The sequence below is a fragment of the Telopea speciosissima genome, chromosome 9 (genome assembly GCF_018873765.1).
Source record: "Telopea speciosissima isolate NSW1024214 ecotype Mountain lineage chromosome 9, Tspe_v1, whole genome shotgun sequence".
NCBI classification, from domain to species: Eukaryota; Viridiplantae; Streptophyta; class Magnoliopsida; order Proteales; family Proteaceae; genus Telopea; species Telopea speciosissima.
Window position 1 is genome coordinate 49,624,099 of NC_057924.1, and position 24,587 is coordinate 49,648,685.

The window sequence follows — 24,587 nt, forward strand, 5'->3', positions numbered from 1 at the left end:
GTAAGGCTGCAACAGGTCGGGTTGAGCTGGGCTTTTTAAAACCCCAGTCCAATCCTAAGTTCCCTCAGCTGGGCCTAGGCCTGGCTTGACCTTGACTTAGGGCTTGGAAAATCCAACCTGACATGCCCTCAGGGTCGGGCTGGACTGAGTTGGGCTGGGTCGAGGAGAAAACTATCAATTTTATATAAAATAAAAATAATAAAATATATTATCACTTATTATCTTCATATATAATATATTATATAACAAAATATGTGTGACATTTAAAATTTATAATATATAGTATATCAATATATATATAGTATAACTTAAAACAAGGTTGGGTTGGGCCGGGCAGGGCTTACCCCGAGGCCTCAAGCCTAGTCCAACCCAACCCTGACTCAGGGCAAGAAATTAATTTCCCGCCTCGACCAGCCCTTCGGGCCAGTTATCTCAGCCCACGCCTTGTTCAAGCTTAGTGCGGGCCAGGGCATGTTCGGGCCGACAAGGCCAAACTTGCACAAACTCATTGAAGTGCTGGTGTAGGCCACACTCCTGGACAGAGTTCGTTTTCCCATTAAGGTATCATGCCTATGAAATTTTCTGTATATCATGGAATCTTGACCCACTTACCACGAGAAGCACTGAGTTGAAAATCTTGGGGGTTTGAACTTTTATCAAATTCATCCTCATCTATTAAATACCAATTAGGGGAAGGAAAAGGTCATCCCCTGATTGAAAAATATGGGGAGGGTGATTTCGAAAACATTATTGTCCCCACCAAAGGTTTTAAGTACAACCGTACACAATTCATCAGTTTTTTTTTTTTTTAATTAAATCACTATATTATTAAAGAAGGAAAAAATAATTATTGTTGTTGTAGTAGTAATAGCATATACTGCAGACTACATACAAATGTAGAATCTTTTCTCAGTTTGGTTTTGGTTTCATAGCTGAAATGTTGGTTCGAACCAAACCGAATAAATTCTATTATTTTTAATATATAATAAACAATATGGATGATAAATTCTAGCGTAAATTACACATCACCCCCTGGTTTGTTAGTTATTAGTGTGAAAAGGCTATTTTACCCTTGTACTAAAATATTAGAATTAAATTTACAATACTACCCTTCAAAATCTATGTTTGGATGTCAAGGGTAGTTTAGAGATTTAAATTTATTTAATTGGCTGATATCATCGCTTAACAGCATAGAACTAACGGTACATAGGGACTAATTTGTCATACTGGAGTCTAATACAATGGGTGATTTGAGTTTCATTTGAAAATCAGGGAGTGACGTGTAATTTACCCTAAATTCTATTCCCATTTCATGTTTAGAAAAAGTTTGGTGGATTTATAGTCCTAACAAATAAGGGGTCTTTTTGTTGGTGTTTGGTAAAAAGTTTACCAAACACCTAAAATAGGCCCCAACCAAATACAGACCAAGTCAAAACCATATAGTGAACCAAATATTCATTGAATTACTTATTATATTTGTATATTCTGTTTAGATGAAGATAGTCGAAAAGAGATTACATGTGTCGACTTCTTTCAATACAACTTTGATACAATAAAAGATGCCACAGACAACTTCTCTGATGAAAATAAGCTCGGAGAAGGAGGATTTGGAGCTGTTTACAAGGTACCAAATCTTTGCAATAGCATGAAAATATTCGATTTTTTGTATCTTTCTGATTTATATTATATACTCAGGGTATCCTTGAGGATGGAGAAGTAGTGGCTGTGAAGAGGTTCTCAAAATATTCTGGGCAGGGTGAAACAGAATTTAAGAATGAGGTTATATTAATGGCAAAGTTGCAGCACAGGAATCTTGTTAGGCTACTTGGCTTCACCTTGAAAGGAGATGAAAAGCTGCTCATCTATGAATTTGTGCCAAATACAAGTCTTGATCATTTTATTTTTGGTTCGACTCTCCTCCTACTTTTTTTGAACTAAAATTTTTTGGTTTTCTAATCAAACAAAATTACCTTAATATTTATGGGTGTAATCCAAATAACAAGTAATTTGGATTTTGGCTGGAGAAAAATAACAAGCAATTTTCTTTTTACTAAAATAAAAACAAATTTGTAATGTAATATTTACCTTCCAAATACAAACATCCACCTATCTGGTAACCTTGAAGAGTTATTATGAGATACTTATAATGTTTTCTTGTTTCTAATGTTTCATTAAAAAATTTTACATTGTTGGGAAGATACTAAATGATTTGACTCTTAAATTGATACATTTTTTTGGGATCTTGTATATGTAGATCCAATCAAACGCTCAGAATTGGATTGGGAAGGACGTTTCAAAATCATTGAAGGGATTGCTCGAGGGATTCTTTATCTTCATGAAGATTCTCGAGTGAAAATTATTCATCGAGATCTAAAAGCAAGCAATATTTTGTTAGATGAAGAGATGAATCCAAAATTTGCAGATTTTGGCATGGCAAAGCTCTTTGTAGTTGACCAAACTCAAGCCAATACTAGTAGGATTGTCGGAACATAGTAAGTTCAATCTCTACGAACCCATAGATTGCACCTGTTGTTTTTAAGAATTATTTTTAATGATCCATCTGGTTAGTAGTGAAGTGAGAGAAAAAGCCAAGAGTGAAGTAAAATTAATTCTTTATTTTTTTCACTTTATTGCTTACAATTGAACAATTTTTTTCTCATTTCATATTTAAGTTCTCTCACCAACGAAGAATTTATTTTATAGGGTAAATTACACATCACCACCTGGTTTTCAAACGAAACTCAGATCACCCCCTGGTTTTTGAAAAAACTCAAATCATCCCTTCTACAATAACGGTGTTAGTTTGCTGTTAATTGTTGGTGTAAAAGGACTATTTTACCCTTATACTAAAATATTTGAATTAAATTTACAATACTACCCTTCCTTCATCTTTAACATTGGTTAAAGGTAGTTTAGAGATTTAAATTTATTTAATTGACTGACATCATTACTTAACAGCATAAAACTAACGGTAGGGACTAATTTGTCATATTAGGGTCTAAACCAAGGGGTGATTTAAGTTTTTTCAAAAACCAGGGGGTGATCTGAGTTTTGCTTGAAAACCAGGGGTGACGTGTAATTTACCCTATTTTATTTCACCTCACTTCACCTCGAACCAAACAGGGCCTAAATCTTTCACACATAAGCCATTCCTTATTGACTTAGTATTATTTTGAAATACAATCTTAAATCTTACAATTATCCTCTAACTTGAAACTAACTAATTATATTGAGATGAAATGCAGCGGATATATGGCTCCAGAATACATAATGCAAGGGCAATTCTCAGCTAAGACAGACGTGTTTAGTTTTGGAGTCTTACTTCTAGAGCTCATATGCGGCCAAAAAAACTGCAATTTCAATCATTCAGGGAGCATGGAGGATGGCCTTCTCAGCTATGTAAGTAGGAATATGTTATGTGCCTAATAGGGTTCGATCTAGTGTATACGCCCTAGATTGGGCTAGCCTAGTATGGGATAAGTTAAAGAGCTTGATTTAACACGTTCCATCAACTCTAGAGTTTTTAACGTATTGATCAAATACCTAGTAGAACACTTATAAACCATTGAGTATTTTGAATCAATATTCTTGACTTTGATATGCAAATTCGATTAATATATTCTTAAGTTAAAATGTGTATGTTGATATACTATTGTAGGCGTGGAGAAAATGGACGGAGGGTGCAGCTTCAGCATTGATAGATCCAACTTTGCAAGGAAATTGCCCTACATCTGAAGTGATTAACTGCATTCACATTGGACTACTATGTGTTCAAGAAAATGTATCTAACAGACCCACCATGGCCACTGTTTTTTCCATGCTCAATAGTTACTCGGCCACACTTCCGTTGCCTTCATCATCAGCCTTTGTAATGAATAACGAATTCGAGTTCGGTGAACCTACCACAGAGTCTGATTCAGAGGAAACAAGATCAGGTCAATCCACAAGTAAGTCACCATCAACAAAGTCGATGAATAATATGTCTAGTACTGAGGTATCTGCTCGATAGTGCTTGTGAAGGAATTACACAATTACAAGGTGTTTGGTAATTGTAAGACTTTAAGTTAGTTGCTTGCAAGGGGAAGCTAATTGCACTCGGTTGTCAGTGTTGTGTAGTGCTCAATTGATGCTCTAGCTTCCCTACCCCTCTTTTTTCAACTTTGGAATTTTACTTTTTTTCTCCCCTTATGCTGGCCCTGCAACCTATAGTGGGTATTAAGGATACGATTACAGATTTGAATTCAATTTCAAATTCAAAATCCAGAAAACAAACCTAATCTTATCTTCATCTCCATTTCTTTCTCTTGTAAACTTGTATAACAAGTAGAACTCTATCTCTTGTATTGTTTAAATTTTAAACTTCAGTTGTAATACTCAAAAACAATATAAATATAACCCTGAGATCACATTGAACTCATGGTTGACTGCAGCCAAGAGTCTTCTATTCTATCTTGGTAATCAGAGCCATTGACCACCGTCCTTATCCGCTATGACCAACTCAGATTCCTCCACCACCACAACAACCTCTCCCCCTCGGATCCTCGTGCACCCAACCCCTCGACCTTGGATCCCCTAGCACCCAACCTCTTCACCTCGGGTCCCCTTGCACCCTACCCCTCACCTTTGGGTCCCCTTGCCCCCAACCCCTTAACTTCGGCTAGTGTAATCAGTCACCTACATTGGGTGAGCAAGCACCAAGAGCATGGGCACATAGGCTTGGATCATTCCTGGTAACACTTGGGTTCAAATCATCTTTATCTGACACATCTCTATATATAAGAAGCCGCCATGGAAATCAGATTTATGCTCTAGTCTATGTAGATGAATTATCATCATAGGCACAAAATCATTGGACGTACAAGAGATTATCAGTCTCACCTAGCTCAACAACAAACTTGACAAGAACTGGAAATTTATTCCCTGATCCCACACTATACCATAGCACCGTGGGTGCACTACAATACTTAACTCTGACCAGGCCGGATATTGCCTACTCTGTAAATAGGGTTTATCAGTTCATGCATTCTCCTACAACAGAACATTGAGGAGTTGTCAAACGTTTTTGTGTTATATAAAAGATACCCTTGATCTTGGACTGCATCTCCGTCCCTCAACTCAACAATTAAATGCTTACACAGATGCCAATTGGGCAGGGTGTCCTGATGACCGAAGGTTTACAAGTGGTTATTGTATCTACCTTAGTGATAATTTGATCTCATGGAGCTCCAAAAAACAACATACAGTTGCACGGTCCTCAACAGAGTCAGAATACAAAGGGTTAGCAAATGCTGCAGCAGAGCTCTTATGGTTAAAACAACCACCTGAAGAGTTAGGAGTTTCACCAATAGTCCCTATCCTATACTATGACAACATAGGTGCAACCTATCTTGCTGCAAACCCGTTATTTCATGCACGAACAAAACACATTGAGATAGATTACTATTTTGTTCGTGAACAAGTGGCCTCCAATTGACTCCAGATCCGGTTTGTTCCAAGTCAGGAGCAGATTCCAGATATTATGACAAAAGGGCTACCAGGACCGCGTTATCACACTCTTCGGGGCAAGCTCACTATCGTACCACAGCCGTTTCTCTTAACGGGGCGTAGGATACGGTTACAGATTTGAATTAAATTTCAAATTCAAAATCCAGCAACGGGAGAGTAAGCTGATATGGATCATGAAGTGGTTACAACAAACCTGATCTTATCTTCTTCTCCTATTCTTTCTCTTGTAAACTTGTATAACAAGTAGAACTCTATCTCTTGTATTGTTTAAATTTTAAACTTCAGTTGTAACACTCAAAAACAATATAAATATAACCCTGAGATCACATTGAACTCACGGATGATTGCGCCAAGAGTCTTCTATTCTATCTATGGGTTTAAGCAAAAAACATTTATTTTTGTACTCAATTTTTATGCTTACTTTGTATTGGCTATGTGGGAAACTGATTTAAGCGGCCCCCAGTCTGTGCTGTCAAGGTCTGGACTGTGAGATTAAGACTCAACTAAATTCAGTCGCCCCCTCCCAATGTAAATGCCCTTGTTATCCAAGGTCTTTGACATAACGAAGCACAAAAGAAAAGGAAACACCTTCCACATAAATATGATAATTTCTATTGTGTTATTGGGAGTACAGCAGCATGTATACGATCAACTAAGAGGTGTGCGCCAATGGAGATACCTGTTTAAGATTTAATATAGAAGAAAAACAGAAATAGCACAGGGAACAAAAATGAAGTGATTTTCTAGGTGATTTTAGGGCTCCACTATAATTGAGTTATTCGTTCCTTTACGAAGTCTACTATTTGTAGACTTTGTTCACTTACCGTTGGAGATAACGGTTTTCTACTCTATTTGGAATCGCCCCAATCCCAAATTTCTCTCCTAATCCCATCTTTTATGGAATAAGCTCGATTAAGTTCCGTTGGATGACTCCAATGTGACCATATAACCAACATCTCCCACTTGGCCATGTTGGCTGAATGCCCGTTCTTAGTTCCCATTTTTAAGAACATCCGTCATAACATTTTTCATTTCTGTTCCCATTTCCAAATATAATCATAAGAAGATTTCCATTCGTCACGACGAGCAAAAATCAGTTCCTAGCTTCCTATTCGAGACTTAAACCACATTATTAACTCCAAATTAAAATTTCGAACATTTAGTTCCAATTCCAGACTTAAACTACATTATTAGGTCCAAAATAAAATTTCGAACATTTAGTTCCAATTTCAGACTTAGTCCCACTAAATTTGCATGTTTAATGTAAGCTTCCACACGAACTCCCTTCGTGAGGGGATTAACTACCATATCGCTTGTAAGTTTATAGGTTACTTTAATTTCACCTTTTTCTGCTATATCTCGTATATAGTGATTTTGTATTTCTACATGTTTTCCCTTTGACCTATTTGCTCCACTATGTATTAAGCTTATTGTTGTTTGATTATTGCAGAATATTCCCATTGGTTTATTTACAAGATCCATCCTAAATTCCATTAAGAACCATCTTATCCAGACTGCATGAGTAGTTATCATACTACAAACGATGTACTCACTTTCTGTGTGTGCCTTTCAACATATCTTTGTTTCTTGGTACCCCAAGAAATTGTTGCACCTCCAAATATAAACACATAACCAGAGATGGACTTACAGTCATCTCTATCACCTCCGAAGTTATCATCGGAACATCCAATGACGTCAACTTTTTTCTCTTGGAAACATAATTTTAAGTGTTTAAGTCCTTTAGTACTTCATAATCCTTTTCATTGTTTCCCAATGGGTAGAGCCAGGGTTACTCTAGTATGTACATACCAAACCGACTGTATAAGCCAAATCTTGTTGTGTACACAACATAGCATACATCAAGCTACCTACTGCTTAAGCATAAAGTATATTAAACTTTTCTTATCTTTCTTGAGGACATTGACTTTTGACAGTCTTTTCCAATACAATTGGAGTTGATGAGGGATTGCTATTATGCATCCCGGATACTTTCAACACATAGTTCAAATATTTTCGTAACTTAAACACAACCTTATTTGTGTTCTGTTTCTAAGAATTTGAATTCGTAGGATAAAAGATGTTTCCCCCATATCCTTCATTTCAAATATTTTACTAAGTTCATACTTGGTTTTGTTCAGCATATCCAAGTCATTTTCAGGCAACAGTATATCATTAACATACAAGGAAAGAATTGTAAAATTACTCTCACTTTTAAAAATATATACACAGTTATCCAACTTATTGGCCACAAATCTTAATTTATTTTATGGAATATCAAATATCACTGTGGAGAGGATTGTTTTAATCTGTATAAAGACTTTTTAGGTCTACATACTCTATCTTCCGGTCCCATTACACGAACACCTTCAGGTTGTGGCATGTGTATGGTTTTATCAGCTCGTCATTTAGGAAAGCGATTTTCACATCAATCTGGAAAAATTGGGAAAGAGAACACTACCTGGTAGCATGTGGTGCATGGCCCTGCGCTCAGACATAGGGCTGGACAATGACTGTCGTACCCTCAAGGACTTCTTCCTTTCCATGAAAGAGCGGCAGTCATTTCGTTCAGCCCTGTGAATGAGTGCAGGGGCACACACCAGGAAGCGTTCTTTCTCCCCAAAAAAAAATTGTTTCAAATTTTAGTGTAGAAGGGCATTTTAATATCTTTGTTCCATCTCTACCTATTAACGTGCACTCCATCTCTACCCATTATTTTATGGAACCTCACTCTTAAATGTTAATATTAAAAGAGGGAAATTGACTACTTATATACTTGCCATGACTTGCAACATGGAATCACAATCAACTATTTCATTTTGGATTTTTCTTCTTTGATGACTATCAGGTGTTTCTTATACAGGTAGCCGTCAAGGAGAGTTCGTTATCCTCTCTTGGTTGTGAAGAATGATCCTTGCCAACTTTAGTTACCCGTTGGGGTTTCTGATTACCATCAATTCCCAGTCAATGGGATCAAAACATTATTATATATATAAGGGAAAAGGCTGGGCATGCCCCCATTAGGTGCACAGCATGTATCTTTCTCTCTTCTCTCTTTTTGGAAAAGACACACTTGTCTTCTTGAGTCCAACACAGGTAGCCGTCAAGGAGAGTTCGTTATCCTCTCTTGGTTGTGAAGAATGATCCTTGCCAACTTTAGTTACCCATTGGGGTTTCTGATTACCATTAATTCCCAGTCAATGGGATCAAAACATTATTATATATATAAGGGAAAAAGCTGGGCATGCCCCCATTAGGTGCACAGCATGTATCTTTCTCTCTTCTCTCTTTTTGGAAAAGACACACTTGTCTTCTTGAGTCCAACACACCTGTAATTGCTGAATGCCACTAGTCAACGAAATTTGGCTGCAACTCGGGTAGCAGAAATTTGGCTGCAACCCGGGTAGCAGAAATTTTCCTGCTACCCAGTTCACAGCCAAAGAAATAGAATCTAAGAGGGTATTTTGAAAAATACTAAAACCTACGTGGATATTTGTGAACCAAAAGGGGAAGTGATTTATTCCATTTCTTTCTCTGCAAGCTCAGGTAGCACGAACATTCCTGCAAGCTAGATAGTAGCAAAATTTTTGCCTTACCAAAAGCTGACGACATACCCAACCCTCTCCGTGTATATAATCTAACCTCAGAAATTTTCAAAGCTGTTGAATTAACAGAACTATGTCTTAATTATATGACCTCCAGCTCCAAAGCAGTTCGTCGATCTTCAAGAAATTCTCTGCAAGTGATGGGTTATACAGGAGGGTTTGGGTTATTACTGATCATACTTTTCTCTTGTATGCTCTGCATCACTTCCCAACCCTTGGACTACAGCTGTGCAAATTCTTCATCAGGAGTTGCTTACACCACAAATAGCAGCAAATATGTTGCTAATCTTGACATCCTCCTCCTTTCTCTAACCTCAAATGCAAATTCTACTACCGGATTCTATTCTAACTCGGTCGGCATTGGTTCAGACAAGATCTATGGTTCCTTCTTATGTAGAGGCGATATCACACCTGAAGAGTGTCAAAATTGCGTGGAGAACGGCACTAGAGATATTAAACCTTCTTGTCCAAACAAGACAACAGCAATAGTTTGGTACAATACTTGTATGGTTCGGTACTCAAACCAACCCATCTTCTCAATTTTGCAACAACAACCAGTCATTTTTCTTTATGATGTAAACAACGTTACCCAGTTGGATCAGTATAATACCACAGTGGAAGATTTTATGCTTAAGCTTCTTCCACAAGCAGCTTATGGTGTTTCTACTGCCCAGTACTATGCAACAGGTAAAATGAACTATTCTACGGGCAATGACACTGTGTATGGACTAGTGCAGTGCACCCCTTATATAACTCCGGATGAGTGCTATAGTTGCCTAAGAATGACTATTATGAATGATATTTCAAGCAAATTCTATCCGAGAATGGGTGGGAGAATTCTTAAACCGAGTTGTAATCTAAGGTTTGAGTTCAATAATGCTTTCTATGATCGACAAGTTTCTTCAACTCCTGCTACTACTACTCATCCTTCAACTCCGGCTACTACTCCATCCACGAACACAACACTCCCAGCTGGTATGTATGTCTCTTGATTTGGTACTGTTTTGAATTAATTAATTTCTCATTCTAAACTTCAATTTTGTAGTCTACACCCCCCACCCCGGAAAAAAAAAAGGTAAATGACATTTCAGATACCCAACGTTTGGAGAATATTGAGGTAATAATCCCATATTTGCTGTAGGTGCTCCGACTATCAAGTATAAAAATCACAAGAGGTCATCCCACTTTGAAACAATTTGTTTTAAAATAGAAGTTTAATATGGTATCAGAGCGGTACGTTGGGTCTCCATCGACTTGTACGTAAAGGGGAGTATTTAGATAATAATTTTACATCGGCTGTTGATGCTCCAACTATTAAATATAAGAGCCACGCCACTTTGAAGAAATTGATTTTAAGATAGAAGTTTTAATAGAGAAAATGCATCTAAGGTACCACACGTTTGTAAAATCATGTTTTGGATACCTTATGTTTTACTGTGTTTCAAGTAGAACCCCATGATTTTTTTTCTCTAAAATGGATTAAGTTTTCAAGTAGAATCCCATGATTTCTTCTTTAAATTGGTCTGAGCGTTCCTTTTGAAGCTAAGAGATTAGACCAACAAGCCCTGATTGTTTGAGCTCTTGAGGAATTTCTGGTTCAAATCAAGGAGGTGGTGCTTGATGACTTTGATGTTTCCAAGGCGCTAATTGCTCGGCATTCCATCTCACCTTGTTACTTTTTTTCTCTCCATCTGATTAATTTCTAGTCTTTGTCGTAGTGTGTACTATTTAGGGGGTGGGGGTGGGGGTATCCAGATCTTCTACGGCGTGCTGCCCATAGCAGCCTGAGTGGTGCACAAATAAGGCATGGTGCAATGATCACCTTACCCCCGCTCAGGCAAGAGAAGGGTAGGGCTAGGCAGGGTTGTAGGGAAGGGTAGGGTGGGGTGGGGTGGGGTGTCACTGAGAGCGGGAGAGAGAGGGGTGTTGCCAGAGCGGTGGTTGTGGCAGTGGCGGTGGGTGTGGTAGCAGTACCAATGTGTGAAATTATGATTAGGGTATAATCGAAAATATAAAAATAGGTATCCCAAACATAATTTCAAAAACAATGGGTACTTGAAATGTATTTTCTCCAAACATTGGGTATCCCAAGTGTCATTTACCGAAGAAAAAAAATAGTATTAAAAGATATTGATTAAATTAACATAAAATTTTATTTTCAACTAATGCAGGGTTGAGCGCCAATTTAACTATACTTGTCTTTGTTGTTGTTGTTGGGACAATTATTACACTTCTTATAATCGCCAGCCTCTATCCACGTTTCGCAAGGAGGCAGAAGCCCAAAGTTTATGGTAAGAAAGTATGGTTTAAAATTTTCCTCTTTTAAAATTGGTGGAAGTTTTCATACATGGCTGTGTAAGCATGCACAGTCGTGTCCCCTCTCACAAACAGTTGGAAAAGTCATAAACCCCTACCCATTAATTAATGCCTTGAAACTCCCACCCTCTAACATACACGACTTACACAGCTGTGTTATTAAGGTAAGGTTGAACAGTGTCGGATTGGGCTGGGCTTTTTAAAACCCCAGCCCAATCCTGAGTCCCTTAGATGGGCCTAGGCGCAGCCTGACCCTGACTCAGGGCCTAGAAAATCCAACCTGACCCGCCCTCAAGGTCGGACCGGGCTGACCCTGATTGGCTCTGATCATGGAGTGTGGGAAGGGAGAGATGCATGGACTGGACTGAGTTGGGCTGGGTAGGAGAGAAAACTATCAATTTTATATAAAATAACGATAATAAAATATTTTATCACTTAAATCTTCATATATAATATATTATATAACAAAATATGTGTGATATTTAAAATTTATAACATATATAGTATATCCAAATATATATTTTATATATATAGTATAACTAAAATCAAGGTCGGGTTGAGTCCGGCCGAGCTCAGTCCGAGGCCTCAACCCTAGTCCGACCTTCCCCTAACTCAGGGCCAGAAATTAATTTCCAGCCCCGACCTACCCTCAGGGCCAGGTATTTCAGCCCAAGCCCTGTTTGGACTTAGGGCGGGCCAGGGCGTGTTTGGGCCCGACAAGGCCAAACTTGCACCCCTATATTAAGGTATCATGTCTGGGAAATTTTCTATATATCATAGGTTCTTGACCCACTTACCACAAGCAGCGTTGAGTTGAAAATCTCGGGGGTTTGAACTTTTATCAAAATCATCCTCATCCATTAAACACCAATTAGGGGAAGGGAAAGCCATCCCGAGGGGTGATTTCGAAAGGATTATTGTCTCCATCCAAAGGTTTTAAGTACAACCGTACGTACATGATCCATCTGTTGTTGTGATAGCATATACTGCAGACTACATACAAATATAGAATCTTTTCTCAGTTCGGTTTTGGTTTCACAGCTGAAATGTTGGTTCAGACCAAACCGAATCAATTCTATTGTTTTTAATGTATAATAAACAATGTGGATAATAAATTCTATTCCTTTTTCTTCTTTTTTTGGGTACGAATTCAATTCCCTTTTTATGTTTGAAAAAAGTTTGGTGGATTTATGGTCCTAACAAATAAGGGGTCTTTTTGTTGGTATTTGGTAAAAAGTTTACCAAACACCTGAAATAGTGAACCAAATATTCATTGAATTACTTATTAGATTTATATATTCTGTTCAGATGAAGATAGTCGGAAAGAGATCACATGTGCCGATTTCTTTCAATACAACTTGGATACAATAAAAGCTGCCACAGACAACTTCTCTGATGAAAATAAGCTCGGACAAGGAGGATTTGGAGCTGTTTACAAGGGATTTGGAGCTGTCTTAATTTTTGGTTAAGTTTCAAAAAAGATGAAATTCGATTTTTTGTGTGTTTCTGATTTATATTATTTACTCAGGGTATCCTTGTAGATGGACAAGTAGTGGCTGTGAAGAGGTTCTCAAAATATTCTGGGCAGGGTGAAACAGAATTTAAGAATGAGGTTATATTAATGGCAAAGTTGCAATACAGGAATCTTGTTAGGCTACTTGGCTTCTGCTTGAAAGGAGAGGAAAAACTGCTCATCCATGAATTTGTGCCAAATACTAGTCTTGATCACTTTATTTTTGGTTTGACTCTTCTACTTTCTTTGAACTTAAGCAAATTTTTTTTTTTTTTTTTGGTTTTCTAATCAAACAAAATGACCATTTAATATTTATGAGTGAAATCTAAATAACTAGTAATTCGGATTTTTGGTTGGAGAACAGTAACTCAAATGGTATGTGACACGAAAGATACAATTTTCTTTTCACTGAAAAAAAAAAAAAAAAACTTTGTAGTGTAATTTTTACCTTTCAAAAGTTATTATCAGATTCTTATAATGCTTTCTTGTTTGTAGTAGTTGCATTTAAAAATTTTACATTGTTGAGAAGATACTACATGATTTGAATCTTAAATTGATACTTATTTTGCGATCATGTATATGTAGAACCAATCAAATGCTCAGAATTGGATTGGGAAGGACATTTCAAAATCATTGAAGGGTTTGCTCGAGGGATTCTTTATCTTCATGAAGATTCTCGAGTGAAAATTATTCATCAAGATCTAAAAGCAAGCAATATTTTGTTAGATAAAGAGATGAATCCAAAAACTGCAGATTTTGGCATGGCAAAGCTTTTTGTAGTTGACCAAACTCAAGCCAATACTAGTAGGATTGTTGGAACATAGTAAGTTCAATCTCTATGAACCCATATATTGCTCCTATTGTTTTTAAGAATTTTTTTTTAATGATCCATCTGGTTAGTAGTCAAGTGAGAGAAAAAGCCAAGAGTGAAGTAAAATTAACTTTTTATTTTTTTGTTCATTTTATTGCTTACAACTGAACAAATTTTTTTTCTCATTTCATATTTAAGTTCCCTCACCAACGAACAATTTATTTTATTTCACTTCACTTCACCTGTAACCAAATAAGCCTAAATCTTTCACACATAAGCCAGTCTTTATTGACTTCAACCAAGAGAAGACAGTTGATTTACTTAGTATTAGTTTGAAATACAATCTTAAATCTTACAATATCATCCTCTAACTTGAAACTAACTAATTATATTGAGATGGAATGCAGCAGCTATATGGCGCCAGAGTACATAACGCAAGGGCAATTCTCAGCCAAGACAGACGTGTTTAGTTTTGGAGTCTTACTTCTAGAGATCATAAGCGGCCAAAAAAACTGCAATTTCAATCATTCAGGGAGCATGGAGGATGGCCTTCTCAGCTATGTAAGTAGGAATATGTTCTGTGCCTAATAAGGTTCGATCTAGTGTATGCGCCCAAGATTAGGCCAGCCTAGTATGTGATAAGTTAAAGAGTTTGATTTAACGCGTTCCATCACATCTGGAGCTTTTAATGTATCAGTCAAGTAACCTAATAGAACACTTATAAACCATTGAATATTCTGGACTTTGATATGCAAATTCGATTTGTTTCTATGGTAAAATGTGTATGTTGATATACTATTGTAGGCATGGAGAAAATGGACAGAGGGTGCAGCTACAGCATTGATAGATACAACTATGCAAGAAAATTGCCCTACATCTGAAGTGATTGGCTGCATTCACATTGGACTACTATGTGTTCAAGAAAATGTATCTAACAAACCCACCATGGCCACTGTTTTTTCCATGCTCAATAGTTACTCGGCCACTCTCCCATTGCCTTCATCAGCAGCCTTTGTAATGATCAATAATGAATTCGAGTTCGGTGAACCTACCACGGAGTCTGATTCAGAGGAAACAAGGTCAGGTCAATCCACAAGTAAATCATCATCAACAAAGTCGATAAATAATGTCTAGTACTGAGGTATCTGCTCGATAGGGCTTGTGAAGGAATTACACAATTACAAGGTGTTTGGTATCAGTTTCTATTTACATGACTTTGAGTTGTTTGCAAGGGGAAGCTAATTGCACTCAGTTGTCAGTGTTGTGTAATGCTCAATTGATATTCTAGCTTCCCCCCCCCCCCCCCCTTTTTCAACTTTGGAATTTTGCTTTTTTCTCCCCTTATAGTGGGTTTAAGCAAATAACATTTATTTTTGTACTCAATTTTTATGCTTACATTGTATTGTCTATATGGGAAACTGATTTAAGCGGCCCTCAGTCTCTGCTGTCAATGTTTGGACTGTGAGATTAAGACTCAGCTAAATTCAGTCCCCCCTCCCAATGTAAATGCCGTTGTTATCCAAGGTCTTTGACATAGCGAAACACGAAAGAAGGGGAAACACCTTCCACATAAATATGATAATTTCTATTGTGCTACTGGGAGTGCAGCAGCATATATACGATCAACTAAGAGGTGCGCGCCAATGGAGATACCTGTTTCAGATTTAATATACAAGAAAAATAGAAAATTGCACAGGGAACAAAAATGAAACGATTTTCTAGGTGATTTTAGAGCTCCACTGTAATTGAGTTATTCATTCCTTCTTGATCACTTACCATTGGAGACAATGGTTTTCTACTCTATTAGGAATCGCCCTAATCCCAAATTTCTCTTCTAATCCCTTCTTTTATGGGATAAGATTGAGTTCCATTGAATGAGACCAATGTGACCATATAACCAACATCTCCCACTTGGCCATGTTGGTCGAATGCATGTTCTAAGTTCCCAATTTCAGGAACATCCGTCATGACATTTTTCATTTCTATTTCCATTTCCAGAAATAATCATAAGAAGATTTCCATTTGTCACGACGAGCAAAAATCAGTTCCTATTCCAGACTTAGACTACTTGAGGTTCAAAATAAAATTTTGAACATTTAATTCCAATCCCAGACTTAAATTGCTCTAAGTCCCATTAAATTTACGTGTTTAATGTAAGCTTCCGCACTAACTCCCTTCATGAGGGGGTCAGCTACCATATCGCTCGTAGGTATATAGATTACTTTAATTTCAAAATTTTCTACTATATCTCGGATATAGTGATATTGTATTTCTACACATTTTTGCTTCGAGCTATTTGCTCCACTATGTATTACGCTTATTGCTGCTTGATTATTACAGAATATTCTCATTGGTCTATTTACAAGATCCAACCTAAATTCCATTAAGAATCATCTTATCCAGACTGCATGAGTAGTTGTGATACTACAAGCAATGTACTCACTTCCTGTGTGTGCCTTGCAACACACCTTTGTTTCTTGCTACACAAAGAAATTGTTGCACCTCCAAATATAAACACATAACCAGCGATGGACTTACAATCATCTCTATCATCTCCAAAGTTAGCATCGGAGTATCGAATGACGTCAATTTTTTTCTCTTAGAAACACAATTCCAAGTATTCAATTCTTTTAATGTACTTCATAATCCTTTTCACTGTTTCTCAAAGGGCAGAGCAAGGATTACTCTAGTATCTACAAACCAAACCGACTGGATAAGCCAAATCTTGTCATTTACACAACATAGCATACATCAAGCTACTTACTGCCTAAGCATAAGGTACATTCAACTTTTCCTATCCTTTTTGAGGATATTGACTTTTGACAAATTCTTTTTCAATGCAATTGGAGTTGATGAGGGATTGTTATTCTGCATCCCAGATATTTTCAACACAGAGTTCAAATATTTTTCCTGACTTAAACACAACTTTCGTTGCGTTCTGTTTCTAAGGATTTGAATTCATATGATATAAAATTCTTCCCTCATATCCTTCATTTCAAATATTTTATTAAGTTCATACTTGGTTTTATTCAGCATATCCAAGTCATTTCCAAGCAATAGTATGTCATCAACATACAAGGAGAGAATTGTAAAACTATTCCCACTCTTAAAAATATATACATAGTTATCCAACTTATTAGCCACAAAGCCTAATATATTTTGTGGAATATCAAATACCACTATCGAGAGTGTTAAGAATAGAGAGAATGGATTTCTGTGGAATCTCACACACCGTTCAAGATGGGTTACGTCGGTACGTTCTTATAGACTTTATTTGAATTTGAATTTGTGTTGTTACAAATGGATAACCACAGTTGGTTATGGATTGGCTTACAATAGCTAGATAATATATTGAACAAGTCAAACAAAATTTAAAATTTGAATTACAAACAAACTCATAACCGTTTCCTTAATAGACCCCCTCAAGTCAAAGATGGTCGTTGACTAATCTTGAACTTGCTTCTAATGCATCCAAACCGTATATTTGGTAAAGGTTTGGTGAAGATATCTGCGATCTAGTCGCGAGTGGTGATAAACTTCACTACCAACTTTCCTATGCAACCAATTGTCGAATGAAGTGGAAGCCAACTTCAATATGCTTGTTACGGGCGTGGAACAAAGGATTGTGAGTGAGATATGTTGCTCCTAGGTTGTCACACCATAATACTGGTGGATGTGTAAGATTCACACCGAGCTCTTGCTATAGAGATATGAGCCATACGATTTCTGTTGTAGCATTAGCGATAGCTCGATATTCTGATTCGGTGGAGGAGCATGCAATGTGGATTGCTTTCTGGCGGACCCGGAAATCAGATTATCGCCTAGGAATATTGCAAACCCACCCGTTGACTTCCTGTCATCTGGACAGCCTACCCAGTCTACATCACTTTAAGCCACTAGGCGTTGAGGTTGTGTATTTGACAGAAGTAGGCCATGATCTATCGTCTCTTTGAGATATTGAAGTATTCTTTTAACTGTCTGCCAATGCTCATCAGTTGGCATTTTAAGAAATTGACATACCCTGTTAACTGAGAAGGATAAATCAGGCCTTGTCAATGTGACATATTGTAGAGCACCCACAGTACTTTGGTAAAGTGTTGCATTAGGTAGAGGAGTGTCGGCAGAGAGAGAAAGCTTAGTTGATATTGCCATGGGCGTATGAACCGGTTTAACCCCATCCATGTTTGTTCTTTTGAGCAGATCAACAATATATTTTTGTTGAGATAGAAGTAGAGTCTTGGGATGTCGTAGGACTTCAATTCCTAGAAAATAATGGAAATCCCCTAAATTTCGAATTGCAAACTCTCTTTGTAATGCACAGATTGTCTTCTATAAGAGTATGAGGTCTAAATCCGTGATGACAATGTCATCTACATAAACCAGAATATAAATCTTGTATAATCCCTGCCTCAGAATGAACAACCTTGTATCAGTTTTAGAGCCTTAAAAACCTAATGAGATTAGGTAATTGCTAAGGCGTGAAAATGGATAACCACAGGTGGTAATGGACTAGCTTACAACAACTAGATAAGATATTGAACAAGTCAAACAGAATTAAAAATTTGAATTACAAACAAACTCATAATTGTTTCCTTAACAGAGAGGATTGTTTGAATCTATGTAAAGAGTTTTAATTCTACCATCTTCCTGTCACATTACTTGAACACCTTCAGGTTATCGCATGTTGGTTTTATCAACTCGCCATTTAGGAAGGCGGTTTTCACATCCATCTGGAATAATTCTAAGTCTAGATGTACAACAAGTGCCAATATCAACTTAATAGAGGCAAATTTTACTATCAGTGAGTATGTTTCCTAGTAATATATACCTCCCTTTTGTATATATCCTTTTACGACTAACCGAGCCTTTAATTTGTCGACACACCCATCTACTTTATATTTTTTTGTGAACACTCATTTGCAACCTATGAAATTTCATCCCTTTAGTAGGTCACATAGTTCTCGTACTTGATTTTTTGTGATGGAATCAATTTCCTCCCGCATGGCATTCAACCACTTATCTTATTCTTGCGATTTTCGCTTCACTATAAGTTATAGGATCAACTACTTCCACATCAATGTCAACTATATGATAAGATGATTCACACAAATAAAGGTAATAGTCATTTAAATAAGTTGGCATTGCTCTTCTTCTCTTACCTCCAATCACCTTAGGTATTGTTTTGTTCTTGAGGATCAACTTGATCTACAGGAGCTTAAGTTCCTTGATAAAAAATTTCTAGTTCATCTTGAGATTCAACATCATAATTATCTTCAATGACATCAAAGGTTCTATATCATCACTGCTATGGAAGTTCAATGGACTGGTTCTCCAATCCTTATAGTACTTTTGGAGACCATAGCAGCTAAAGGTACCAATTTGTTGTGGGTCACCACTGGATTTGGTAAGAGGATGATTGGTGACGAAGACATGTTCCCTTTTAATCCCGGTGGACCTCAATTATTGTTGGTGATGCGAATTCGAGGGTGAATTCTTCTAAGCCAGGAGGGAATGATGCAGCCCAGAAACGTTGGAGAGGCCTCCCTATTTTGAGTGACTTTTTGAAATAAGGAGTGATTGGGGGAGGATTGGAGTATTTTGGGTAACCTTTTAAATAAAGAGTGATTGGGGGAGGATTGGAAGTGATTGATAATAAAGAGATATTGGAGGGGATTCATTGAGATTATGTTCGCAATTAGTAACTACTTAAAATAAATTGTAATCTTGGCCATAGGATTATAGGGGAACCAAGATTGGGTTGAGGGAAATCATTTATTTAAGCAAAGTCTTTTGTTTGTAAGGAGTAGAATTTTTGAAATGAAATGAACGGTCGAGTCTTGGACTCCATTAATTCAATCTTGAAGAATTGCAACTCGTTTTGGTTTTCAGTAGCCTAGAAGAGCACCTGAACCCAAGCACCCCCTGCATTATTTTCCAACAGCTAGTTTCTCTTGGAAATGAAAGTGGAATTCAATATTCAAAGTAGAAGGTTAGCTTGACTCAACGGCTAGAGAATTGGAGTCTCTTGATGTTAGATGCAGATTAATTACAAGCAAAAACAACAGCAAGAGCTAAGACCTTAATTCCTTCATCATTTTGAGAGCTGGTGCACTACATTGCAAGATGATTTTAAAAAAGTGTTGTTGTTGTGTTGTCTGAGCTTAAGTGAAAGATCATCTTGAGAAGGGTTGAACAAGTGCTACAACATATTAAGTTCATTTGTAAAATCATCTTATATTGATCATATCTCAGCTTAAAAGGATATAGTAATCCGGCTTGAAAGAATAAGCCATTGTATGCTTTAAAAAGTGAAGCCTGTGTGGTTTTGGTACACAGCTAGTGGTTTTGTGTAAGAGTTCTTGATAGTTGCCTGGAAAAATATCTGAAAGCGGAGAAATCCTTGGTCCGTGAGCAAGGTAGTGGACATAGGACAGGTTGATTCGAACCACTCTAAATCGCTTATGTTTCTTCTCTCTACAGAAACCTTTGGTCAAAGAAGAATTGCATAAACCAAAAAACTGGTAGAATGCTTCTTCTCAACGTGAGAGGCATTGTATTTGTATATTTTGAGAGGAGCACACACTCCTTGCACGTTTTAAGGTTACAATACCCCATCCACATCATTCAATGGGTATTTTCTCAAGTTGTTATGCATTTGTGGTGCATAATAGGCCAACACACTTGATAAATCAGTTCATGCCAGGTATTTTCATGTTCTAGAAGTTTCTTTGAGGCCAATTGGCCAAGCAACATCCACATACGGATTCCTGGCTTGCCAATTAAGTTCTAGACGCAATAGGCAATCAAATCTCCCAAATATGTAAACCAAAATATTCTACGGATTTGCAGAAATCGACAACGGAGGACTGTCGATAAGCAATCTTTAACATCGAGCCGAGGCCTTGAATGTTCGACCAAAGGCTAGTGTATGTCGATATGTGGTTTTGGCAACATCAACGTTCAAAGGGTACATGTTCTACTCAACATTTTGAGAGGATCCCTCGCCATTGAGTCAACTTCCTCGACGAATTGTTGGTGGCTGCACATGCCTTTTAAATGTTGACCTTTTTTAGAGTTCGAATATCGAACATTTTTCTACTTTAGCCAGTTCTCACTTTTGAACCAGGCTAGTGCCAGTTATAACTGGGTTGGGCCAGGCATATCTAGAGTTGGTGTTGGAATGTTCGAATGCCCATATCTTAGGCTCTGTATGTCCGAATTAGATGATATAAAAGCTATTTTTTCGTTATTTTGCATATTTCGCTCGGGTATGAAAATCAGGGATAGTACTGCTGACTGCCTCAATGTAGGTCCCACTCAACAAAACATAATCTTCTCCCATTGAAGGGGCATAAGAGCTCGTCTTCCCACCAATTTGGATACGACAAAATAATCCATCATTCAAACATGATCGTTAATTTTTGGTATTAATAACTTATTCATAATATATTCTCTCTAGGGGTATTTTGGCCATTTTATATAGATGATTAGTGAACGTGTTCAAAAGTATGAGAAATCTCCTGAATCCACAAATACAAGACCTTTTTTCCTAAAGGGAGATTTATCACAGTTGAAGCGGCCTCTGGGGTGACAAAATGATGTATCTACAGTCTCAAACACTTCTAGAGAGAATTCTAAGTGCGCTCTATTTCTCTCTCTTTCTCACTCATGTACTCTATTCTCCTTGATTTATTTCTCAATTCACTATTTTGAGAGTTTCTTGATTTCCGTCTCTCTTGTTGATTGAGCATAATCATAGGGTGTCTCAGGCCCACTAAATGATTGTAACTACTACTGAAAGACCTAAGTAGTTATTTTATCTTGGAGGTCAATTCGCAAGAACCATTATTCCATCATAGGGACTACGATCTTAAAAGGAGTGATTGGTGGCGCGACTCAGCCCTTGCAAGTTTTTGTGATGTCGTTCGCATAGAAAGCTTTCCTATTGTTAGTGGTTGCTACATTTCAAGTGTTAAATGATGAGTAAAGTACCATATTCTAAATTTCTTTGGTTACAATTCCTCTGCAAGACCTTTTCTTTCCACAAAGCAGCAAATCATGGCTTACCTTTTGATACATATAAGATCAACTCTCCAATCATCAGATGACTCGTGTCAAGGACCTGGTTGTCCCAACTTGCGATCAAACCAAGAGCACGAGGAAGCGGTTAAGATTGAAAATCCCTAAACAGGACCAAGGGCCAGAACCTTCTACGTGGTCATTCAACTTAAGACTTTCGCACCACGCCACTTGCAAGACTTCCCACTTGCACGAGGAAGGGCATGTCTGACGTAAGCCCAGGACCACCTAGATCTGAAGCTTACGTAGACTTAAAATAACTTTCCCAGGCGTATAAAGACAACCATGATTACCGCAAGAATGGAGGTGAATTCATTTGACTGTAAGTCTACTGTTCTTTCTGTTTTTGAGCTCCCTATGTTATGAATGTGGAATTAGAGGATATGATTAGATTAATTAGGTTGTTTAGTGATTAGTTAGGTTGTTGTTACAAATGTTTGGTTGTATTAACCCTATAAAAGGGCCGGAATTCCTTGTATTCAAAGAGTATGAAAAAGAATGAAGAAATTAGTTTAGTTTGTCTCTCTCAGTTCCCTCTTCTTAGGAGTCCCTCACTGACTCTGACTCTAATAGTGAGATTTTCTCTGTTGGGGTTCTTGAATCCCTTTCTCAGATTCTAGAATCGTAACATTGGTGCTTTCATTGAACCTTCCCCTTCCAATGGGTTTGTTCAACCAATACAATAGGCTGGTCTTCATTTTCCGGTCACTGGCACGTCAAGATCCGAATCATGCATTCATTCCATGTCTTGAAGATGCAATCTGCAAGGAGCAGGAGAGGATTTACACTGTTGATCTTGCGGCAATTGAGGATTTTGGTTCAATGGCCGATCTTGAACCTTACTTGACACTATCTGGAGCATCCGTGGCAGAGATCACTTCCATTGCCATGGTTGTGTTGTCATCGACCCCTGTAGTTGTCGCTGCTTCTGCAGAAATTTCAGTCACCACTGTCGTTGGTGTTCAGCCAATCAAGACTGAGAATGGCACAAACCACCTAAAGGATGAGGAGACTGTAGCAGCGAAGACCGTAGCCGATGATCGCATAACCGCTGTGGAAGTTTCGTTGCAGGCTTCGTTGGTTGCAGAAAGTGACGGAGTTTTTAAACTCGATCTTGCCGACCCAGTGGCAATGGCCAAAATCCATTGCAAGAAACCCATTTCCGGTGCAAATTGGAATGATACTAGTGCTGCGCCACCATTCTTGAAACAAGATTTCTCAGTTTTCTTGGATTTTTCGCTTACTCCGCCATGGCCACCACCGATCAATCGGGAAATAACTTGCCTTATTTTCCACCAAATGTGCGCGCAAGGAACAACGAAGATTTGGATTTCTCGGCTGCCACCGGAACCGCCACCACCAAGTAACAAAATAGGTGACCGTGGTGATTCGGATTTCCCACTTGCGGAGAGAATGGAGTTCACAAATCCGACGCCGAAACGGTACGATAGCTATTACAGCAAGTAGAGCCATCGATCATCGCCTCCACGAGTACAGAGTTGATTCCGTCGATTCCAGCCTCGGCGCTTGCTGCTGCAGGGGGCTCTGTTTCTGCGTAGGGTACCTCTGTCTCAATGGGCTTGCATCAGGAGATCGATGAGTTGGGACCAGGCGGTGTTAGTGGACTTCTGAGCGATTCCAATACCCCGAGATTCCGCAGTAACCGCCCTCACTCTCAGATATATCACCGATTATCGTAGCACCGGTAGCCACACCTTTGTTGACAGAGCCGTCAATATCGTCGGTTTCAAGGCAGAACACGGCGGAGCCAACAACATCAGAGTCTTCGGCCTGGTCAGAGACCAAGTAGACGGAAGAACCAATCTTGAGTTCCGCGCCGAGGAGGAGAGGGAGCTCTTGTTTAGCCTTCATCTTTAGATACATAACTCTCTTCAGTTCCTCTGCACCGGAAGCATTTCTGTACATCTGCGCAGTCTTATTTTCGAATCAGGGATCATTAGATGAGTTTAATCAGCCATCAACGATTGCAGCATTCTCCTGCGCCATTGTTGAGTAAAGCTGGCAGCAAGAAAGAAAAGTTGCAAAAAACAACAAAGCGACAAAGACAAAAAAAAAAAGTGCCATCTCCATCTCTTTTTGCTCAACTTCACGGCCAATAAAGTGATTTTTTTTCCATAGACTTGCTGTCCCATGTGGATATGATGGTGGTTAGGACACGTGGATTAACCTAGCTCATGCTGTGGGTGTCAATTCATATTTGTTTGTGGCCTCAGTTCTCATTTCTTTTCATTTTTGTTTGTTCTGTGGGCCTGATTTGTGGGTTAAATGGTTTGGTGTAGTGGTTTCTTGGCTCCAACCTTGAGGACAAGGTCGTTTTGATGGGCCGTGGAATGTTATGAATGTGGAATTAGAGGATATGATTAGATTAGTTGATTAGATTAATTAGGTTGTTTAGTGATTAGTTAGGTTGTTGTTACAAATGGTTGGTTGTATTACCCCTATAAAAGGGCCGGAATTCCTTGTTTTCAAAGAGTATGAAAAAGAATGAAGAAATTAGTTTAGTTTGTCTCTCTCAGTTCCCTCTTCTTAGGAGTCCCTCACTGACTCTAATAGTGAGATTTTCTCTGTTGGGGTTCTTGAATCCCTTTCTCAGATTCTAGAATCGTAACACCCTACAACTGCTGTTTCCTCTACTAGATCTGACTTTGGGGTCGGAGAATCCCTTACCGGAACCCACTCTCCACGTCTTTCTCTCGACTCTCTAGTGTGCAAGATTCACCCGGGCAAATCTCAAAGGCAA

At 38.1% G+C, this 24,587-nt stretch overlaps 2 protein-coding genes across 2 annotated transcripts in view; both read left to right on the forward strand.

Moving 5' to 3' along the window:
• LOC122640395 (putative cysteine-rich receptor-like protein kinase 20) overlaps positions 1-24,587 on the forward strand; it is a 71,293-nt gene that overhangs the window by 42,058 nt on the left and 4,648 nt on the right. The gene's annotated exons all lie outside the window — the stretch shown is intronic.
• LOC122639005 (cysteine-rich receptor-like protein kinase 10) lies at positions 9,194-23,293 on the forward strand. Its single transcript, XM_043831846.1, has 8 exons — positions 9,194-10,082; positions 11,279-11,398; positions 12,732-12,874; positions 12,952-13,162; positions 13,522-13,759; positions 14,155-14,308; positions 14,552-14,843; positions 22,440-23,293. Exons 1-8 carry the CDS (start codon positions 9,194-9,196, stop codon positions 23,291-23,293), a joined length of 2,901 nt encoding a protein of 966 aa, XP_043687781.1.

Bases quoted from the DNA above. Each gene is read 5' to 3' on its own strand.
- LOC122639005 (XM_043831846.1), top strand. From the start codon at position 9,194: ATGACCTCCAGCTCCAAAGCAGTTCGTCGATCTTCAAGAAATTCTCTG. The intron at 10,083-11,278 runs GTATGTATGTCT...CAACTAATGCAG, and splicing joins GAACACAACACTCCCAGCTG to GGTTGAGCGCCAATTTAACT. The intron at 11,399-12,731 runs GTAAGAAAGTAT...TATTCTGTTCAG, and splicing joins GCAGAAGCCCAAAGTTTATG to ATGAAGATAGTCGGAAAGAG.